An 18,228-nucleotide genomic window follows, 5' to 3' on the forward strand; every position below is an offset into this window, starting at 1 on the left:
CTTATTTTGTAATTTTTTTAAATATGTAAGTGCTTAGTGTTATGGATCTGTCACAAAAGAAAGCAAAAATAAACACAAAATCGTAAGGTGACAAAATTTATTCACAATGACAGACATTTTTATTTGAACATGATTTAAAATGAAATGGAAATTCTTTATTGTATGCAATGCAACATGTCATAAGATTTTTTTTTCTGTACAAGTATGTTTGATCGCAATAAATGAAACTTACTTAAATACTGATTTTTATGTAATTTTAAAAAAAAATATGAAATATTTATTTACATACAAATCTTAAATAATTGAAAATGAATAACTTATGGGATTGTTACTATATTATTTTGGAGCAATTAGTTAGAAATTGTTAATATTCGGTAATTAGTTATAGATAACTGGCAGTTTGTTATAAGGGCATAGATATAATTAAGAAATATAAAGAAAATACCTTCCCTGACATTAAACTTAAAAGAAAAAAAAAAAACAAGCAAAAATTATATAGCAAATAATTATTCTCTAGCATTTAACAATATAAGTATTACTAATATAGATTCAAAAAACAACTTCATCAAATTATATTTGCTACAAGTATAGACTTTATCTTTTTTACATTATAGTAATATCAACAGAGTTTATGAGTTCTGCTGCATCAATATATTTTTTCTTTTAAAGCTTTCAGTACTGAGCCAGATATATATAATACATAATTATAACACTGACTTAACCCTTGGATGAAAAAGTAAATAAATTTGCTTTTTATATGATACTGCAATTTATATTTGAATTTGTTGAAGAAAATACCAAATTTAGGCCACAAGTTTTTCATTAAAAGAATTAAACATAAGTAGAATTAAAATAAATAACCACAACTGGATTCAACAGACATAAAAAACTGTTAAATAGTATGAAAAAAAGGTTGAACTACACTGAATTTAGCCACAAATAATCTAAGTTTACTACACATTTTGTAACTTCTTGCTCAATTTTAAAATTTTTCAATGGAAAATTTTAAAAAGTAAAAAATTTGTTGCTTAAAAGCACTTGATCAGCACTTAAATAACTGTCATTTCTTATCTTGCCTTTTTATTTTTCACAAAGTAAAAAACAATCGCTCAGGACATTTTTTAAATTAATATGTCTAGAATTAATACCGCAGAAGTTACTATTTTTTAATTTTTACTGTATATTCTATTCATAACATTCAAATCAATAAATTGGAAACTAAAACACATAAAGTATTACAAAATGAACTAGAAATAATACTAGCAAACTTAAATTTATCAGATCTTATAAATGCAAAAGTAGTAATCTTTTGAAGAATATATATTTTTTTAATTTAAATCTCCCATTAGATCAAATTTTAAAATTACAAACTGACTTCAATTTTTTTCACACCCTTACAGAAGGATTATAAAATAATCGAGAATGTACTTCTGTACTTATTTAAGCAAATTTATTTATTAGTTTTTGTACCTAAAATGAAATTAAAAAGCCATTGTTGGAAATAAATAACATTAAAATAAATTTAGTGAATTTATAACTCGATGAACATGAAAGCAGCACAAATCAAAATTTACAGGATAAACAATGTGAATTTTCACAATAAAGTTAGCAATCTCAAATATTCTTTCATATATACAAACACTAATACAGGGTTAAGTCAGCAATATTTCATCGACTCAATCTTGCGCAATCAAGAGATCGTAAATGCATAAATTATGAAAGTTTTTTTTCTCTAAAAACTTTTTTTTTTATCACTTTTATACAAAAGAATAATGTCATATACAGAATATAATATAAACAAATTTCTGCTGACAAACTAACACAGCTCTAGCAGCTATGCCAGCTACAGAACACAATCACAAAAGTCATAAAGCTAAAGACGAAACTAAAGAGCATTTCCCGCTATCTCCATCATGTTTCAAGTATCCATGAAAGATAATTAAATATAAAATACACCGCAGTCAAAAGGCACAAACTTTGTTGTTTTTTGCTCTTTGAGTGGATGTTGATAGCATAAATGTGTCAACTTTGAAGTAAATGTCGCCCAGAATTCTAATGAATAGGGAAAGTATGCAGAATCTAGATTAAGGTATACCAAAAATACAATTTCAATTTGAAATTTAGGGTTATACCCTATAACTGAATATACTCCATGTAAAACAGATAATGCAGTCGACAGAGCTATTAAACTTTTAGAAAACAGGGGAATCGAAAATATTACCTATAATTTTATTTTGGTTGCCAAATAACAAAAAAAAATTACTTTCCAAAATTCTAATTCTGATAGCTTCTTCCTAGTCTGCTGTCATTTTTATAATTTTTAGACGTTTTGTTAATATTTATTTTGGCAGCATTTTAAGGCATCAGAAAGTCTAGATAGTTATTTAAAAAAAACCTGCCTAATTCAATTATATTTTTAAATTTTAGAATCGGCACAAATTACATTGAGTTGGCAATTTTTTTAGCATTGAGTATGCCCGAATCTGTCATCAAAATTTTGGTAAGTATAATAAATTACTTAAGGCATTGTGATCTGCCAATACCTTTTACATAGAGTATAGTTAGCTACTTAAACACAATATTAGGTTTAAAAATGTAAAAGCCAACATCACTCACAGAATATAACCAATAAGTGAAACAAGAAGGGGGTGGTGGATCAGGTGAGATTATGATGACCTCTGCAGTACACATGATTTTGTATGCAATACTTTCTAACATATTTAAATGGCATTATGAATGACCTAAGGGTGCTCTTGGTTGCAAGACTTTAATAAAGAACCACATTTGCAAAGTTGCTTATGCGGAGAAAACCACAACTCTTTCATAAATAAAACTCCATACAGACATTAATATTCTTCAGACCTCTGAGGCGTATTCTCAACATTAGACATTCTCCTTTCTGCGGCAAACGAGTTCTTAGCAAATCCTGCTAAAACAGACACGGCCACTTCGGATGCTTTATCGATATCCAACAATTTGGGGTTGTCGGTTGGGGTACAGTTACCGGTGGGAGGCGTCACAGGCATTGGTGAAATGTCACTTTCGCTCATTGGATTAGAGTCCCCTGATAAATCGTAAAGAGGGATGTCCTCTCTACTGGATTTGAATCTATGACCTCTTCCACCACCTCTGCTCACACAGTTAGGACAAATATAATCTTCACTTTCACTGATTTCATGCACGTCAAGTCCTACACATAAAAGATGAAACCACTGTTCACAACCACCATCACACTGAACCCAATTGACAGCCTCACCTGCACAAAAATTGAACTAAATTACAGAAAGAACACACAAAGCATACATCATTATAAAGAAATATAATATGAAACATCTAAGACATAAGGTAAGCCAGGTTTTTTTCCTTTTATACGAGTATGGTAAAACTTCATAAGAAAATGAACATTAACATGTGTAAGGCTAAGCGCAAACAACTTTCTCGTTCCTCAATGAAATAGATACCCTACAATAACAAATTAAAAGAAATGTTATATTCCTCAAGAACAAATTGTTAAGATAAAGCTTCTGCATTCTAATTCCTCATAAATCTATCAATCCTTAACACCCCCTCTGCTGACCCTATGGATGGTGATCTTGAAGTCCTATCTCCCATCCCGTTACGTCCACCATGTAAAAGGGGGCAACGGCAAACGATTTGTAGCTAACAAATTTTCTGGTGGGGTTAAATTTCTTTCAATTTGTTTTTGTGGGGTATCGATTTCATTGAGGAACGAAAAAAGCTGCTTGCACGTAGCCTAAATTATTTTACAAACATTTACACGAAATAAGGCAAACATGTAAAATATTTTCTCGTCTAAAAGAACAGTAACCAACCAATTCATTTATGTATGAGATATTAAATACCAATTGAAAAATATTCAAACAATTAAAACAAAGCAAAGATAAAAAAAAAGAGGTGGGAATGTAAAAGAATATTTTGTTCCTGAATGCAAATATTCTATAGAAAAAGAAAAAAAAATCAGATTTGATTAAATATTGTCAAAAAAATATTTTTCTCTATGGCATTATACATCCAACTAATGTTAATTGGAATTCCTATGTCGAAGAGTTTCTTCTCCAAACCTTGTTATGTTGAATTTTTTTTTGTAATAGAAAATAAATTTTTTTGGAAACATATTGTAAACCAATTTTTTTCTACTTAATGCATAATTATTTTTGTCTTACTTTGAAAATGAAAATTATCATTGTTGTATTTCGACTTATAGTCATCTATCATTACATACACATTTATTAGTAGTTATTCTTATGTTTCATAACTCTACTTTCCAGAATAATATTTTAGAATATATTTTTCTACTTTTTAGAACATATTTAGTTCTGAACTTGTTATCTCGAATTTCTTTTAGCATCTTCAACTATCATTACATACACATTTATTAGTAGTTATTCTTATGTTTCATAACTCTACTTTCCAGAATCATATTTTAGAATATATTTTTCTACTTTTCAGAACATATTTAATTCTGAACTTGTTATCTCGAATTTTTTTTTTTTTTTTTTTTTTTTTTTTTTTTTTTTTTTAGCATCCCTTCAACTTTGAGATATTGAGAGTATACTGTATATCTAAACAGGACTCTTAGTAGTGTTTTTGAAAATCAGCTGGTTTTAAAATTAAACATCTGAAATAATGGGTACCTTTAAATTAATAAACACATTTTAAATCTACAAGCTCTAAATACTCACCGATTGGTCGTAGACAACTACCAGCAGAACACAAATCATCGGGTTCATTTTCTCTTGGATCTCCTTTACCAGATGGCATTTTTCTTTCCATTCTACCTTTGGGTCTTTTAAGTTTCTTCTGCTTGTCTATACTTTTTCTTACTTTAGATATTTTTGCACTACTACCATCCTTCATTTCCCTTTTCATCTGCATGAGAGCTTCTTTCTTGGCATCCTTCATCTCACTCTTCGATTTGAATTTCTTGTGTTTCAAACCAGATCCTTCACCAGTTGCCATGGCAGCAGCCAGACTCTGTGGCAGAGAGCTGGCAAACAACTTTCCACCCAAACGCAATTTTTTCTTTTTCTGCTTATTATCCTTTAGAGACATTTTGAGTTTGTTTTTACTTTTCACAATCTAAAATTAAAGGAAAAATAGTGAGTTACAAAAATAAGGTTTACAGATGATATAAATATTTATGTATAAATACAGTGTCGTATCATTAAAGCAGCCTAATTTAAATCAGATTACCAAATAATGAGAGCTAATTAATGATTTCTGACATTTTCTACATAAAAGTCATTAATAAGTTACGAGCAACACTTCATGCATATTTTTATGCTTATATTAATGAGGATATTTTTTTTTTTTGTATTTTTGCATACTTCCTAAATCATAGCTGTCTCAGAAGATTAAATATTTTTTAAGTGAATTAAACTTTTTCTCTAAGTTCTTAACTCTTTCCTTTTTTTTTGGAAGAGGAGAGAAAATAAAAATCAATATTCTGAAACACGTGCCTTTTTAAGTGAGTGCTTTACAAATATTTGACTGTAATTACAATAAAAAGCATACCACAAAGATGACAAATTAATAAAGATATTTATAAATAAGTACTCTTCATAAATGCACAATTCTGAGATATCTAAAAGATTCATTTTTATCAGCAATCAAAGTACAGTATGTCACTTATAACATGTTATGAAAAGAATAAAGCTCCATAGTTTTTTCATTTTTTTTTACAGCTGGAATCTGCATTTTCCTTTTCTCAGTTGAGAAATAAAATCAATTCTTTATTATACTAATCACTAAAAAAATTTTTTTTTGCTGAAGCGGATAAGGAATAACCTGCAAAGCATAAAGAAAAAGCAAATAACACATATGGAAAAGAAAATAAGCAAATGACCTGTGTAGCAAAGAGAATGAGCAAATAATATACACAGTAAAAAGAAAAAGCAAATAACATAGCAAAGAGAATGATCAAATAATCAGCATAGCAAAGAGAATGAGCAAATAACATATATAGCAAAGAGCAAGTGCAAATATCCCAGCATCCTACATGCCAAAGAGAATGAGCAAATAACATACATAGCAAAAAGAAAAAGCAAATAACATAGCAAGAGAATGAGCAAATAAGCAGCATAGCAAACTGAATGAGCAAATAAATTGCAGCCCCTCACATTCTAAATAATCATTAAGCAGTAATAAGGTCACCACTCTCCAGACTAGCTTAAATCGGCATATTTTTAAGAGTAATTTATAAACTTATGGTCAGTTAGACACATTAAGAATTGACATATGCAAATAAAGAAACCTTTTCCTGTGGTTAAAATTTTTAACTATTTCATACAAACAAACATCTTCGTTTTAATGAATTCATTATGGATTTAAAAAAAATGCTCTAGACATTAATTATGAATGATTCAAAAAAGTTTATATTCTTAATACTTTAAGATATTCAGTTTAAATAAGATAAATGCCCGTTTAATAACGAGTGGATTTAGTGTTATTTTAATGAACAATTAATAAAAATTATTTATTGAAATAGCACTTTGAGCAAGAATAATAAATGTTGGCGCCAATGAATAAAATTGTATAAGATAAGATAGGTTAGGCAAAACATTTTTAATACTGAAAAATACATTAAGACACACTCACAAGAACATAATAATCAAAGTTTGTGTGATCACTATACTCTTAGAGCATTATAATGCTATTGCTGAAAGAATTATCAGATTTGACACTAAAATTCTCAGAGAAATCAGGGTTTTCAAGTCTTATTTCCAGTTAGCGTGGACATTCTCAATATAAATTATAAAGGCAAAGAAAGAAATATGTACTTAAAAATAACAGTGGTACTACCTTGTTGGAGGGAACCTTTCCATACTAAATTTCAAAATCATGGAAACACGAAATTGTTTTTTCTTAAACTAAACTTTGACACTAATTTAGAAGAATAAATTGCTATTAAATAACAAAAAATTATAAGAAGAATCAAAAGTGTAGATCATTTATTAATCTTATCATTGTAGGTAATCTATTATTCTAAAGTTTAGAGATAATAAAATATTTTAGTTAGATATTCATAAAAACAGAAGTTTCTCTAATTAGATACCTTTGACTTTAGAAGATTTCCTTTTCCATCATCAAGTTTTCTTTTTTTAACTTTCTTTTTCTCATGCTTCATACTACCTCCATCCTAAATTTGGAGAGAAATATATTTGTTTTGAATATTTAGCCATAACGAAATAAAGAATTTCTAAATTTCCAAGCATAATAGAAATGCTTTTAAAATTTATAATTTAACCATTTAGAAATATGAATAATCATATTTATTATTACTTCATTTATAGAGTTAAATTTAAAAATAAGGACATTGAAAAAATATAGATAAAAACTGTTAGCTATATTAAAAAAGAACTTTGAGGAACACAATAGTTCAATTTACCATTTTATTAACAAATGAAAAATATTAAAATTATCTTGAAATTTAACGTTGGTAACAAAGATTAAATTCATTCAGATTATACTAGCACATTAAAATAAAACTAATGGTTTGTAAACAATAATGACTCAGATACAAAAACTGACAATAATTTGAATGATAATATAACATAATTTGAAAATTAATCAGTGAACGATTCCCTAAATAAGCCACATAGAAAAATCTAATTTGCTTGCACAGAAACCCAGTTTTTATCAGTCTACTGATTTAAAGCTATATTTGATTAGTTTTTATTTATTTAGAAAAGCTTAATCAGGGTGCGTAGCCAAATCTCTCAACAATAAAATAAGCACCTTTTAAGAACTTTTTAAGCACTCAAAAAATATTTTTAAGCACTATACACATAAATAAAATGCAAAATAACTTTCAAAGACTTTACATGATCATGATAAAATAAATAGTTTCTGACAAAGAACTATTTTCTTGATTATATTTAGCCATTATAAAATGATCAAGAGATTTTTCGGTTCGATATCAGAGGATGGAAAACGAAGCCAGAAATTGAGAGTATCTTGCAAAATGCTACAGAGTTGCACATAACAGTGCAATAATCTCACCGAACTCTGTTCAGTAGACGCACATGCAGATCATCAGACAAGTAATATTCTTAGTTTTTTCAACGGTACGCCAAAATAGTTTGCTGTTGAATGAATTGCGAAAACGTTGAATAGAATAATGTGAAAAGCATAATACGGGGCGAAAATCGATATGGTAAAAAAAAAAAAAAAACATTCTTATTTTCGAGAAGGGAAAATTAAGCACTTATTAAAAAGATCCAATGAAAAAATACCTTTAAGGGCTCTTAAAAAAAGAAAATTGAAAATAAGTACCTTTAAGCACTTTTTAAAAATGCTACGCACCATGTTAATATAGAAAATTTACCACGCCGTGGTTTTTTACCATGTCATTAAAAATATAACATTTAATAGATAAATGAATGAAAAAAAATTAGATATGCAAGCAATAAAAAAGAAGAAATTCACAAATCCAAGGAAGAATCAATCCCCATTTATTCACTTTTAGCATTTATGATTATTCTCCGCAATAATAATTTAGATCCCTTCCTTTTTCAAAAGAAAAAAATTTCTACAAAGCATTTTTAAGCCAAAAAAAATATTTTTTTCCCCCCAAATTACTTTTTTTTAAAAACTTTTTTCTTAGAATTCTACTTAACGAAAGCTATTATTCGGTTTTTAAGAGGGGTTTGAAACAAAGAAAATACCTCTAGATCAGAGAAGGGAGACATTGAGAAAGTGTCTCGTCCCAGCTTTGTGGCCTGTAAAATTTTCCAGATGTCATGCGTCTCATCCAAGGTCATTTCCAAAAGATCACCTTCCATCATCAATTGCTCCAGTTGAGCTTTAGTTGATTCTGAAAGTTGTAAAACTGGAGATTCCATTTGCCTTGTTACCAAGGGGGATTTTCTGGCATGCTTACGGGGTGGGGTAGCTGAAACAAAATAAAATTAATCAGTCAGCAGAAATTTCAAAAAATTTTCTTTTTATTATTTGATTTTGATTTTATAGCAGTTAAAAAAAATTTAAACAGACCTAGGTTGTTGAGGGGAAAACACTTAACTTACAATAAATTACAAGAAAATAAAAATTGTATTTCGTTAAAAGAATATTTTATTATGAATTTTTAATGCGTTTTTACAACGATCTTTTTTTATGAATTTCTAACACGAGAGGGATATGTGAAGGATAATAATAAATTCAGAAATCTACACCTCTTTTTGTAACAATTTTGAGATGAGTACTTATTTTCTAATTCAAAAATAAATTTATTTTTAAGATAACCTGTTTTAATCTTATTTTCACTAAAATAACATAACCTGTATTCTAGCACAAATAAGACAATTTTCAAACTTGTTTTAAAAATAAGGAAACTTAACTGTCTTTGGGAATTTTAATTAATTACCCATAATATATGTTTATAATTCTATAAATACATTATTTCAACATTTAAACTTATTGGCTTCCTAATTAATTTTTTTTTTGTAACAGTATAATTTACTTAATCTAAATTAATAGTCAACTGAGTTTGTATCAGCCTTGATTATCAAAACTAAACACAAATAAATTATCAAAAAAAAAAAAACATCTTTAAGAACTATATGTAAAAGAAAACTTATTTATTAAGTATTTAACAATTTATGTATCATAAATATGAGACATTAGTCGAACTATTCCAAGCAACGACTTAGAGAAACATGTGTTATTAATGCAAAATTAAAATGCAAGGTATTTTGTAAAAAAACCTTCTACATAAATTATGACAAGACTTTTAAGAACAATTGAATGATTGTATGCAGAAAAACGCACAGTCCTAACTAATTTTTGAAAAAGTTAAAAAAGAAACTATTACCTGCTTTTTTTAAAAACAACAAAAAAAAACTGAAACAAATTTATTTATAGTACAGTGCTTAAACAATCAATATAATGTTTTTCAGATTTCTTGGGCTGAAAGGACATATAAAAAATAGTTTTCTTTTTAGCTGTTTCAAAAAGTAGTTAGGACTAAAGCCTTTTTTGTCCACAATGATTCAAAATCACCAAATTAAAAAAATTTTAAAAAATACCGGCCACACTTCATAAACTTTTCTTCGAGTAATAAACACAGTACTTAAATAATAAATTTACATACATAAAATTGAAACTTCACTTAACTCAAGTAATATTTCACATACAGAAATCACATCACACTTTTCAATTGCAAAATAAAACAATAGTGATGCACAAAATAATAAGAATTGATAGTGTAAAATAATTTGGATTTAAAATCTTTAAATTTATAGCAGTGAGTGTTTGTTAGACAGAAGGAAAGTTATGAGTGTATTTACTTGCAACAGAGAATTTAGAAGAAGAGGAAGATGAGTATGCATGCTCCATTTTATAACTGACAGAAGAAGCATCAGTATCTGATGCATTACTTCCATCACATATGGGATGGAAAGACTCACCAGTCAGGTCAATAGAACCATCAGCTTCCGCTGCTATGGAACCATCATTCTAGAAAATTAAGAAAGAGACAATTAAAACTTTTAAAGCATATTCCCACATAATTTTTAACTGCATAGTAATCTTTTCCCCACTTTTTTTATAAATCATCACTTTCTTTTAAATTGCCTTTGAGTACCAAACATTGAACACATTCCTGGTAGGTAAGTACTTTATGTTTGTCGCACTAGAGCGGCACAATGGGCTATTGACGATGGTCTGTTAAACACACCTGAGGATCATCTAAAGAAAATGCCATCACAAATTTGATCCTCTGCAGAGGGGATGGCTCCTCTGCTTTGACCTCTGAGCGAAGTCGAGTACTTCACAGTAGAACAGTTTAACGAGGACCGATACCGCCCAACTCGGTCCCTACACAGGCTGATCACCCACCTGCTTAATGACCGCAGTCAGTAATGCTGGACTAGGAACAGTGCTGAACACATTTCCTAACTGGACTCCATGACTTACAATATTTTAAATGCTGTTATTCAAGGAGAAAGTTTTGTTCTACAAGAATCTAAGTCTTCTTTTCTTTTTCAAGTTAATTAAATTGCTAATTTTTACATCATAAAATGGAATATCAAGTTGAGATAAATGAGTAGTTCAGAAACCTCATTTTTGCTTTTAAATGAGGTTCTAAGGCTTCAAAAGCTAGTCATGACATTTTTTACTGTGTAAATAGAGGGTGTCATAGCTGAGGAAAAAACGCTAGTGCTAGGATCATAGATGCACCTCATTCTGGCTACATAGGCGAGTTTGATAAAATATGATCAAGCCATCTTTTGGATGAAAATCCACACCGAACAAAAAGAGAATGGACAAAGAAATTGTAATGCTTCCACACTTTTAAAAAAACAGCAGGAATGTAGTTGCCAACCCAATATTCTAATAATAATTTGTTTATCTTATCACATTTGGTATTCTTTATATATTTAATGCAAACATTCTTAAATAAACATTAAAAATAGCATTATAGTTGATAACAAAAAAAAATGAATTTATTAAAAAAACATACTGATAAAATTTCTTGATTTGCAGCAATTCCTGGTACAGCTTCTTCACTCTGATTAGATGAATGCATGAAATCAGGATGTTGCTGTCTCCCTAAAACAAATATTTACATTAGATCAAAAATAAAGACAATATTTTGTTCACAATACAACCAGGGATCTGTCCAGGGCAATTTACTACAATTTGGTTTTCCACTTTACGTGAAACGGTAGTTTCTCAAAATACTTTTAAAAAAGCAAGTTTTAAGATTCTCCTCGTTGCCTCTCAAAATTTTGTTTTTGTATACCCCTAAAAAAACGATAAATATCGGGTTAATTATGCAATTCGATTTGCAATGGAGTCCTCTCACAGATTGTTACTATGATGTAATAGAAGAATTCACTTGGTTTTGGTCAGATTATGCAGTGTGGTAAGCCTACTCGGTCGCTCATGCCATATTATAGCGAGCATTTTTTTCCCCACAAAGTTTTTTTAAAATGAAACGATGAGGCTCTCTCTCTCTCTGTAAACTTTGCAGGAAGTCGAAATTCGAACTATTATCTCAAACATTATTCTACATTTATTCTATCAGATCTTTTTTTATGAAACATTATTTTTCTCTGTGAAACTTTTTATTCTGTATGACCTAATCGAAAATGTTCTCATAATGAAAATAACTTTTAGTGCTACTGCTGTTAAACGCATGATTTTGTCAAGTAGAAATTTAACTATCGACAATGATTTTTATGGATTTATTAATTTGTATAGAATTTTTTAGCCCAAAATTTTACAATGGCAAAATAGTTTTTCAATATATGAGGGAAAATATATAAAATTTTACCAGTCATAAATGGTTTTTATTTGTAGTGACAATTTTTGAAAATATTTTGCTTACTTTGCTATATTTTTGTGCTGATTTTTTAATATAATATTTAATTTTCACAATTTATGTCTGAATTTTCACAAAATAGGTACCTCTTCAAAAAAACCTAGACAGACCCCTGACGTTTAAGAAAATGGAGAATATCAAAGATTGAAAATTGAACACTATTCAACAGTATAAATTTAAATTTTAACAAGCAGTCTATAATGCTGTATACAAACATTTTAATTCACCATTCATTTTAAAACAATATAAACCCTGTGGCAGAATTTTTTCAGGTTTTCTGCGACATACCTCTAATAATAATATCTTTCTGCAAGATTCTTTTTAAAATAACAAATATACATGCTACTAAATTAAAGCAACAGCAGCGTCAACTTAAAAAAATAATAATAATAATAATTCTTTTTGGATGAAATAAAATAAATTTTTAATAAAATATGTAATTTTTTTTATTCTAATATTATGGGTGATGTTCTCGCATTTTGTAAGGGGAAACTCACTAATTATTTCCTCTTTTGCATTTTATAAATCATTATCACATTAAAAAAACAACTAAAAAATCGTGAAATGCGTATCAGTAACTACCGGAGAGAAAAAGATCGACGACAAAACCACGCGAATCGGATGATGAAAAGGGCTACTAAATGTGTGNAAAGCCAGGGATAAAGTCTATATTCACATGACCACATTTTGAATTTCTTATCTTCATTCATTGAAAACAAAAATTCCAGTCTGTTTAGTAATAAAATTCTTTCCAAATAGAAAAAATATTAATTTTTCCACTTACTGTCTTCTACTACGAAGGGGAAAAAACTGTTTTAAAAGCAAAAAATTTGACATTTTTAAATAAAATATTTTGGCTCCACTTAAATTTATTTTTATATATAGAATTAAGTGGTACACACCATTAAGTGTTAATGACTTTATAGTAATATATCATTTACACAACAACAATATACTGATAGCTGTATTGAAATCCTAATATGACAAAAATGAAGTTAATTTTCACTACAACTAAATATTTAAGACTGAAGTGTTGAATAAAAAATAATCAATGGTAAAAGCAAAACAATGCAAATAACGCATAAATAATGACACAAAATGCATTTTTCACATTGTTTAGCTTGATTCATGGTCAAAGTAAGATATAAACATAAAGTATCTGAGCACACAATCCAAAAGTATCTGCAAGCTCATAATATTTTTAACAATAGAATAATTTTATTAAACGTATGAAATCAGTTAACTATTTAATATTTCTATTTATTCATGACAAAAAAATATCTACATGTTAATAGTTATGCATAAATAGGAAATTTAAGAATTACATTCATATAAAGTAATTATCATATCAAGTAATAATAGTAATTTCGATCAAAACAAAATTTCAATAAAAGATTTCCTACTACTTTTTCATTGTAAAACGATAGATGAGATGAGTTGAGTTGCAAAAACTAGCTGATTGCTAACAAAGTAACAGTTATATCTTTTCTCTTTGGGAGCAGTGTGCAGTGCATACAACTAAACACTGACTTTCTTCTACTTTGCCTGCATCATGATTACATCGTCTGCTTAGTATTTTCGCCCCCTCCCACTGCAAACTTTTATTCTTTGCATGTATGGATGCTTTTTTTAATATTACAATAAATATTTAAAAAAGTATCTGCAAAATTTAAGAATCACCACCAATGTATCCTTGCAATGTATCATGGCGTGCATCGATATTATCTAACTATGTTCATGGGTAGTACAAAGTGCACACTATCTTTTAATTTAGATAATCAATGTGTGTGTCTATATTATCTAACTATGTTCATGGGTAGTACAAAGTGTACACTATCTTTTAATTTGGATAATCAATGTGTGCATCTATATTATCTAATTATGTTCATGGGTAGTACAGAGTATATACTATCTTTTAATTTGGATAATCAATGATGTTTACCTGCCAAGACATTCCTCTTTCAGTGAGACACTGCAGAGCTTCACCTTCAGGTAATCTCACAGACAATTTTTGTAAAGACATCAATAATGGTATTATAATTTCTAAACGTGGTCTGCGAGATCTCACACACAAAGGACACAAAAACTTGACATCTTTTGGCCCTTGGTGAAATGGTGTTGATAACAGTCCACTTTGGTTCAGCTTCCTTCCAATTCCAGATTTAGGTAAAGTAACACAATTTGCTGGTAAGATAAAAAGATGGACTTAAAGTTTGACAATTCCGCAAAACATACTAACAATAACTGCTGATTAAACTTAATTTTGATAGCTATAATCAACTTAAAATTAGATACATTGACAAATAAATACTATAGGAATTAGAGAGGCAAGATATTAGGTATTTATGTAAACAATTTAAATAAAAATTTAGAAATCAAAAACGAAATTCTAAAGCTATGTATTTTAGCAATAACAGCACTTCATCAAGGGACACACGGTCTGCTAACATACAGGAGCCTTTCTGTATGTGTCCCCTGATGAAGTGCTGTTTTTGCTTACATACATATCTTTAGAATTTCGTTTTTGGTTTCTAAATTTTTATTTAAATAAATGGTTTACATGAGACAAATTTGGGTTTAGCACTTTTCCATTTTGACTTATTATTTTAAAGTTTTTTCTTAATACAATTTCATACCTTGATTGTACTTGAATGATTATAGATTTACATTTAATAATGAATCTATTTATTGAAATTTATGAGAAATAGCAGACATTTCAATCAAGGAGAGATTGATAATGTTTAAAATTATTAATAAGTAACATTGATATATACCAGAACATTCTTCTGTATAAATTGATACTCTTTTTTAAAAACTAAGTTTTAAAATGGATGTCTTTCTATTTATTGGGTATATAACTGGACCCATTACAAACATGTTTTTATTTATAGGAATGTATAAAGATTTTGGCAAGTATTAAAATCGAAATTTAGAAATATTTGCAATCTTGTTTCTAAAAAGGAGTTAATATGTATTCAGCTTTTCTAGAAGACAAATCATTTAAGAAACAGTGTGATAAAAGAGAATGTCGAACAATTGCATTAGTGTTAAAAGGGTTAGGAAACTGATAAATAATACAAACATTCATTTGATAAATATCACGAAGTAAAGAACTCATGGCCAATAAGATTAACAGACCTCATATTGCTTTACATAAATAGTATAGTGAGACAGTAATATAGATTTAATTTTAACCATTTAACAGTCAAGTTGGGCAAATTTTTGCATATTCCTGTTTCTCAGTTTAATATAGCAAAACCTTTGAACACTGGTCTAACGTGACCAGTGTCGAGATGTGATCACTATTTGGAGTTGTTCAAAAAATAAATAAATAAAAACAAATTACACACAGTAGAATAAACACACTAAAATACTACTTGAACAATTATTCCTTTATATTTTAAATGTTATTTATCGTATTCTTCCACTGTCATATAGGGTAGTTATTTTTTGTAAGATTATTCCATTTTTATCAACCTCAATAACTTTGTTTCCATGTTTCAATGTAGGGAATTTTCGCTAAGGATAATTTAAATTATTTATTTAAGACGTAGCATTTCATCGTAAATTCTGTTTCACCTACATTGGTATTTAGAAAATTTAAAGTTAAGAGAAAAGTCCATCTGGGTTAGACCCGTGAACTTTTAATTGCTTAAAAATATTCTCAAAACATTGAAGTGCAAACAAATTATGGTAAAATAACTTCACTGTGAAATATTAAGCAATCCTCGATAATTTGTAGGCCTTTTGATATTTTTAAATTTATTTTTTTTTGCATTTGAAACTTTATGGTTCTTTCTAGGTTTACCTGAACTCACTTGTATATTTTAAATTCATAATTTACTTATGATATAATTTAGGTAAAAGAGAATTTGCCATGAAGAGTTTCTTCGTCCAGTATAGTGTCTTTTTAAATTTACCTTCAGGCATCTCTACCAAGTTATTTCTTTCACCTTTCCATGAGTAATTAATTCTTTGCATTACATCTGAATTGTATAAAATACAAGTTTACAATGACAATTCAAGAATTGTCACGCATTGTGAATGCTGGAGTAAAATTCATGCCCACTGCCCACTATTAGACAAAATTGAACTATCAAATTGTAATTAGGATTGGCTTCTGCAAAAAACACTTATAAATTGCTCTTTTACATTTATTTGAATGTGATGACTATTGAAGAAAAATGTGCTTAATAATAATCAATTAAAAATTTATTGCAAGTTAGGGATGAAAAAGTATACTCTAATTAATTAGTATTAAAAGTATACCCTAAAACAAAATTGATATTAGCAACATAACCGATGTTCAGAAATCCCTATATTGTCATGTAAATTCCATGGAAGATTTTCAGTTCTATGAAGATATGATCTTTCCTTGGGGGTCTCCATTGTTTAGACATGAGTCATGGTTAAAATATTTGATTTTAACTGTTTTTTGTTTTAAGGGAAAACATTCAAATTAATAAACTAACTAATTACAAGATGAAGTGAAACGACTAATTAAAGTAAAATGATTTGTGTAACTAAAGAAAATTTAAAATAAATGTTTATACAAACATAGTAAGTCTACTAGCCTAGTGCAGAATAAACAGAAAAAAAAATTAAATTTCTAAGCATTTAAATATGAGAAGACACTTTAAAGAGATGAAGTACACCACTTGAAAAAAAAGAGAAGACCGTTTAATAATTTACCATGAAACCAGTCTTTGCATAATTCACATTGAATCATACTGGCAGAGGAGGATTTATTACAAATACACTAACGTGAGTCAGGACCGTCTCCGGTGTGTTTTCTAATATTCTTTGCACGCAACATCAATATTGATTCTTATTCCTTTCTTTCAGCTTCTTTGAAATTAGCAACCTAAAAAGGAGAAGAAACTACTAAATCTAACTTTTCAGTGACATCTAATTTATATTGTTCTAAAATTTTTTAATTCTATTTAGAACGCATTGAACAGTTGTCAATATTTCAAAATGAAAATTAGGAAGAATTTTTGGTTGATAAATTATGTGATTAAAACGAAGTGGTGAGTACGAAAAATTTCGCATAAAATTAAATATATAGAAATATTAATTATAATGTAGGTTGCCCGTCTTCATGAGATATATTTCTATAAATATATTTATTATTTTAAAATTCATATAAAAAATACCAGTAAAAATAATATATATACAAATGCATATTTATTTTTTTAATAGTAATAATATCAATATTATATATGATTTAAACACATGTAGTAGTATATTCTAATCTACATTTTTCTCTTTGCAATTTAAAAAAAAATTTCTTTTTTAATTTCATTTTTAAGTTAATTTTTAATATTTTGAAAAACTTATAAGATACTTAAATTTTCAGTGGTTAATAAGATAAAGCAAAAATTAGGAAGTCTGAAAATGAGAATAACACAAAAATGACAACATAGGCAAAGCAAATAAATAAAATAATAAACATAAACAATTATCTAAATGCTTTTAAAAAAATATTTATTAAAGTACTAAAATTTTGAAAGCTATATCTCTTTAAATTGATAAAAAATCGTATCATAAATTTAGATAATAAAGATTAAAATAAAATTTTAAATGAGCAAAATCTATAGCTGTACTTACAAATGCTGATGTCTCTCTGGATTCTTCTAATCTTATATCCAAACTCACAGAATCTTCACATATACTATCTTCATTTTCTATCAGCTCTTTTCTTTTTACGTTTTGATGTGAGAGGGGCACCAATATCTTTTCTTGGAGAAAGCACCTAAAAGTAAATTTATTGAAAAATGTACTATTGTTTAGGGTTGCTTTGAAACCATTTTCTTACTTTAAAGATTTTTTTTGGAAAATTAATTGCAAAAAATCTATTTTTTCTAATATTAGTTGAACTA

At 28.1% G+C, this 18,228-nt stretch overlaps 1 protein-coding gene across 1 annotated transcript in view; it reads right to left on the reverse strand.

The window, feature by feature from the left end:
- Positions 1-1,079: 1,079 nt before the first annotated feature.
- Positions 1,080-18,228, reverse strand: part of LOC107441111 (Lysine demethylase 5) — a 67,082-nt gene continuing 49,933 nt past the window's right edge. Inside the window, 10 exon segments of the mRNA XM_071180890.1 lie at positions 1,080-3,256; positions 4,704-5,100; positions 7,076-7,159; positions 8,688-8,914; positions 10,308-10,476; positions 11,483-11,571; positions 14,264-14,530; positions 17,039-17,210; positions 17,957-18,032; positions 18,034-18,101. Of these exon segments, the coding sequence (XP_071036991.1) occupies positions 2,847-3,256; positions 4,704-5,100; positions 7,076-7,159; positions 8,688-8,914; positions 10,308-10,476; positions 11,483-11,571; positions 14,264-14,530; positions 17,039-17,210; positions 17,957-18,032; positions 18,034-18,101 (1,959 nt within the window). The 3' untranslated portion in view covers positions 1,080-2,846.

This window comes from Parasteatoda tepidariorum, chromosome 5, assembly GCF_043381705.1.
Source record: "Parasteatoda tepidariorum isolate YZ-2023 chromosome 5, CAS_Ptep_4.0, whole genome shotgun sequence".
NCBI classification, from domain to species: Eukaryota; Metazoa; Arthropoda; class Arachnida; order Araneae; family Theridiidae; genus Parasteatoda; species Parasteatoda tepidariorum.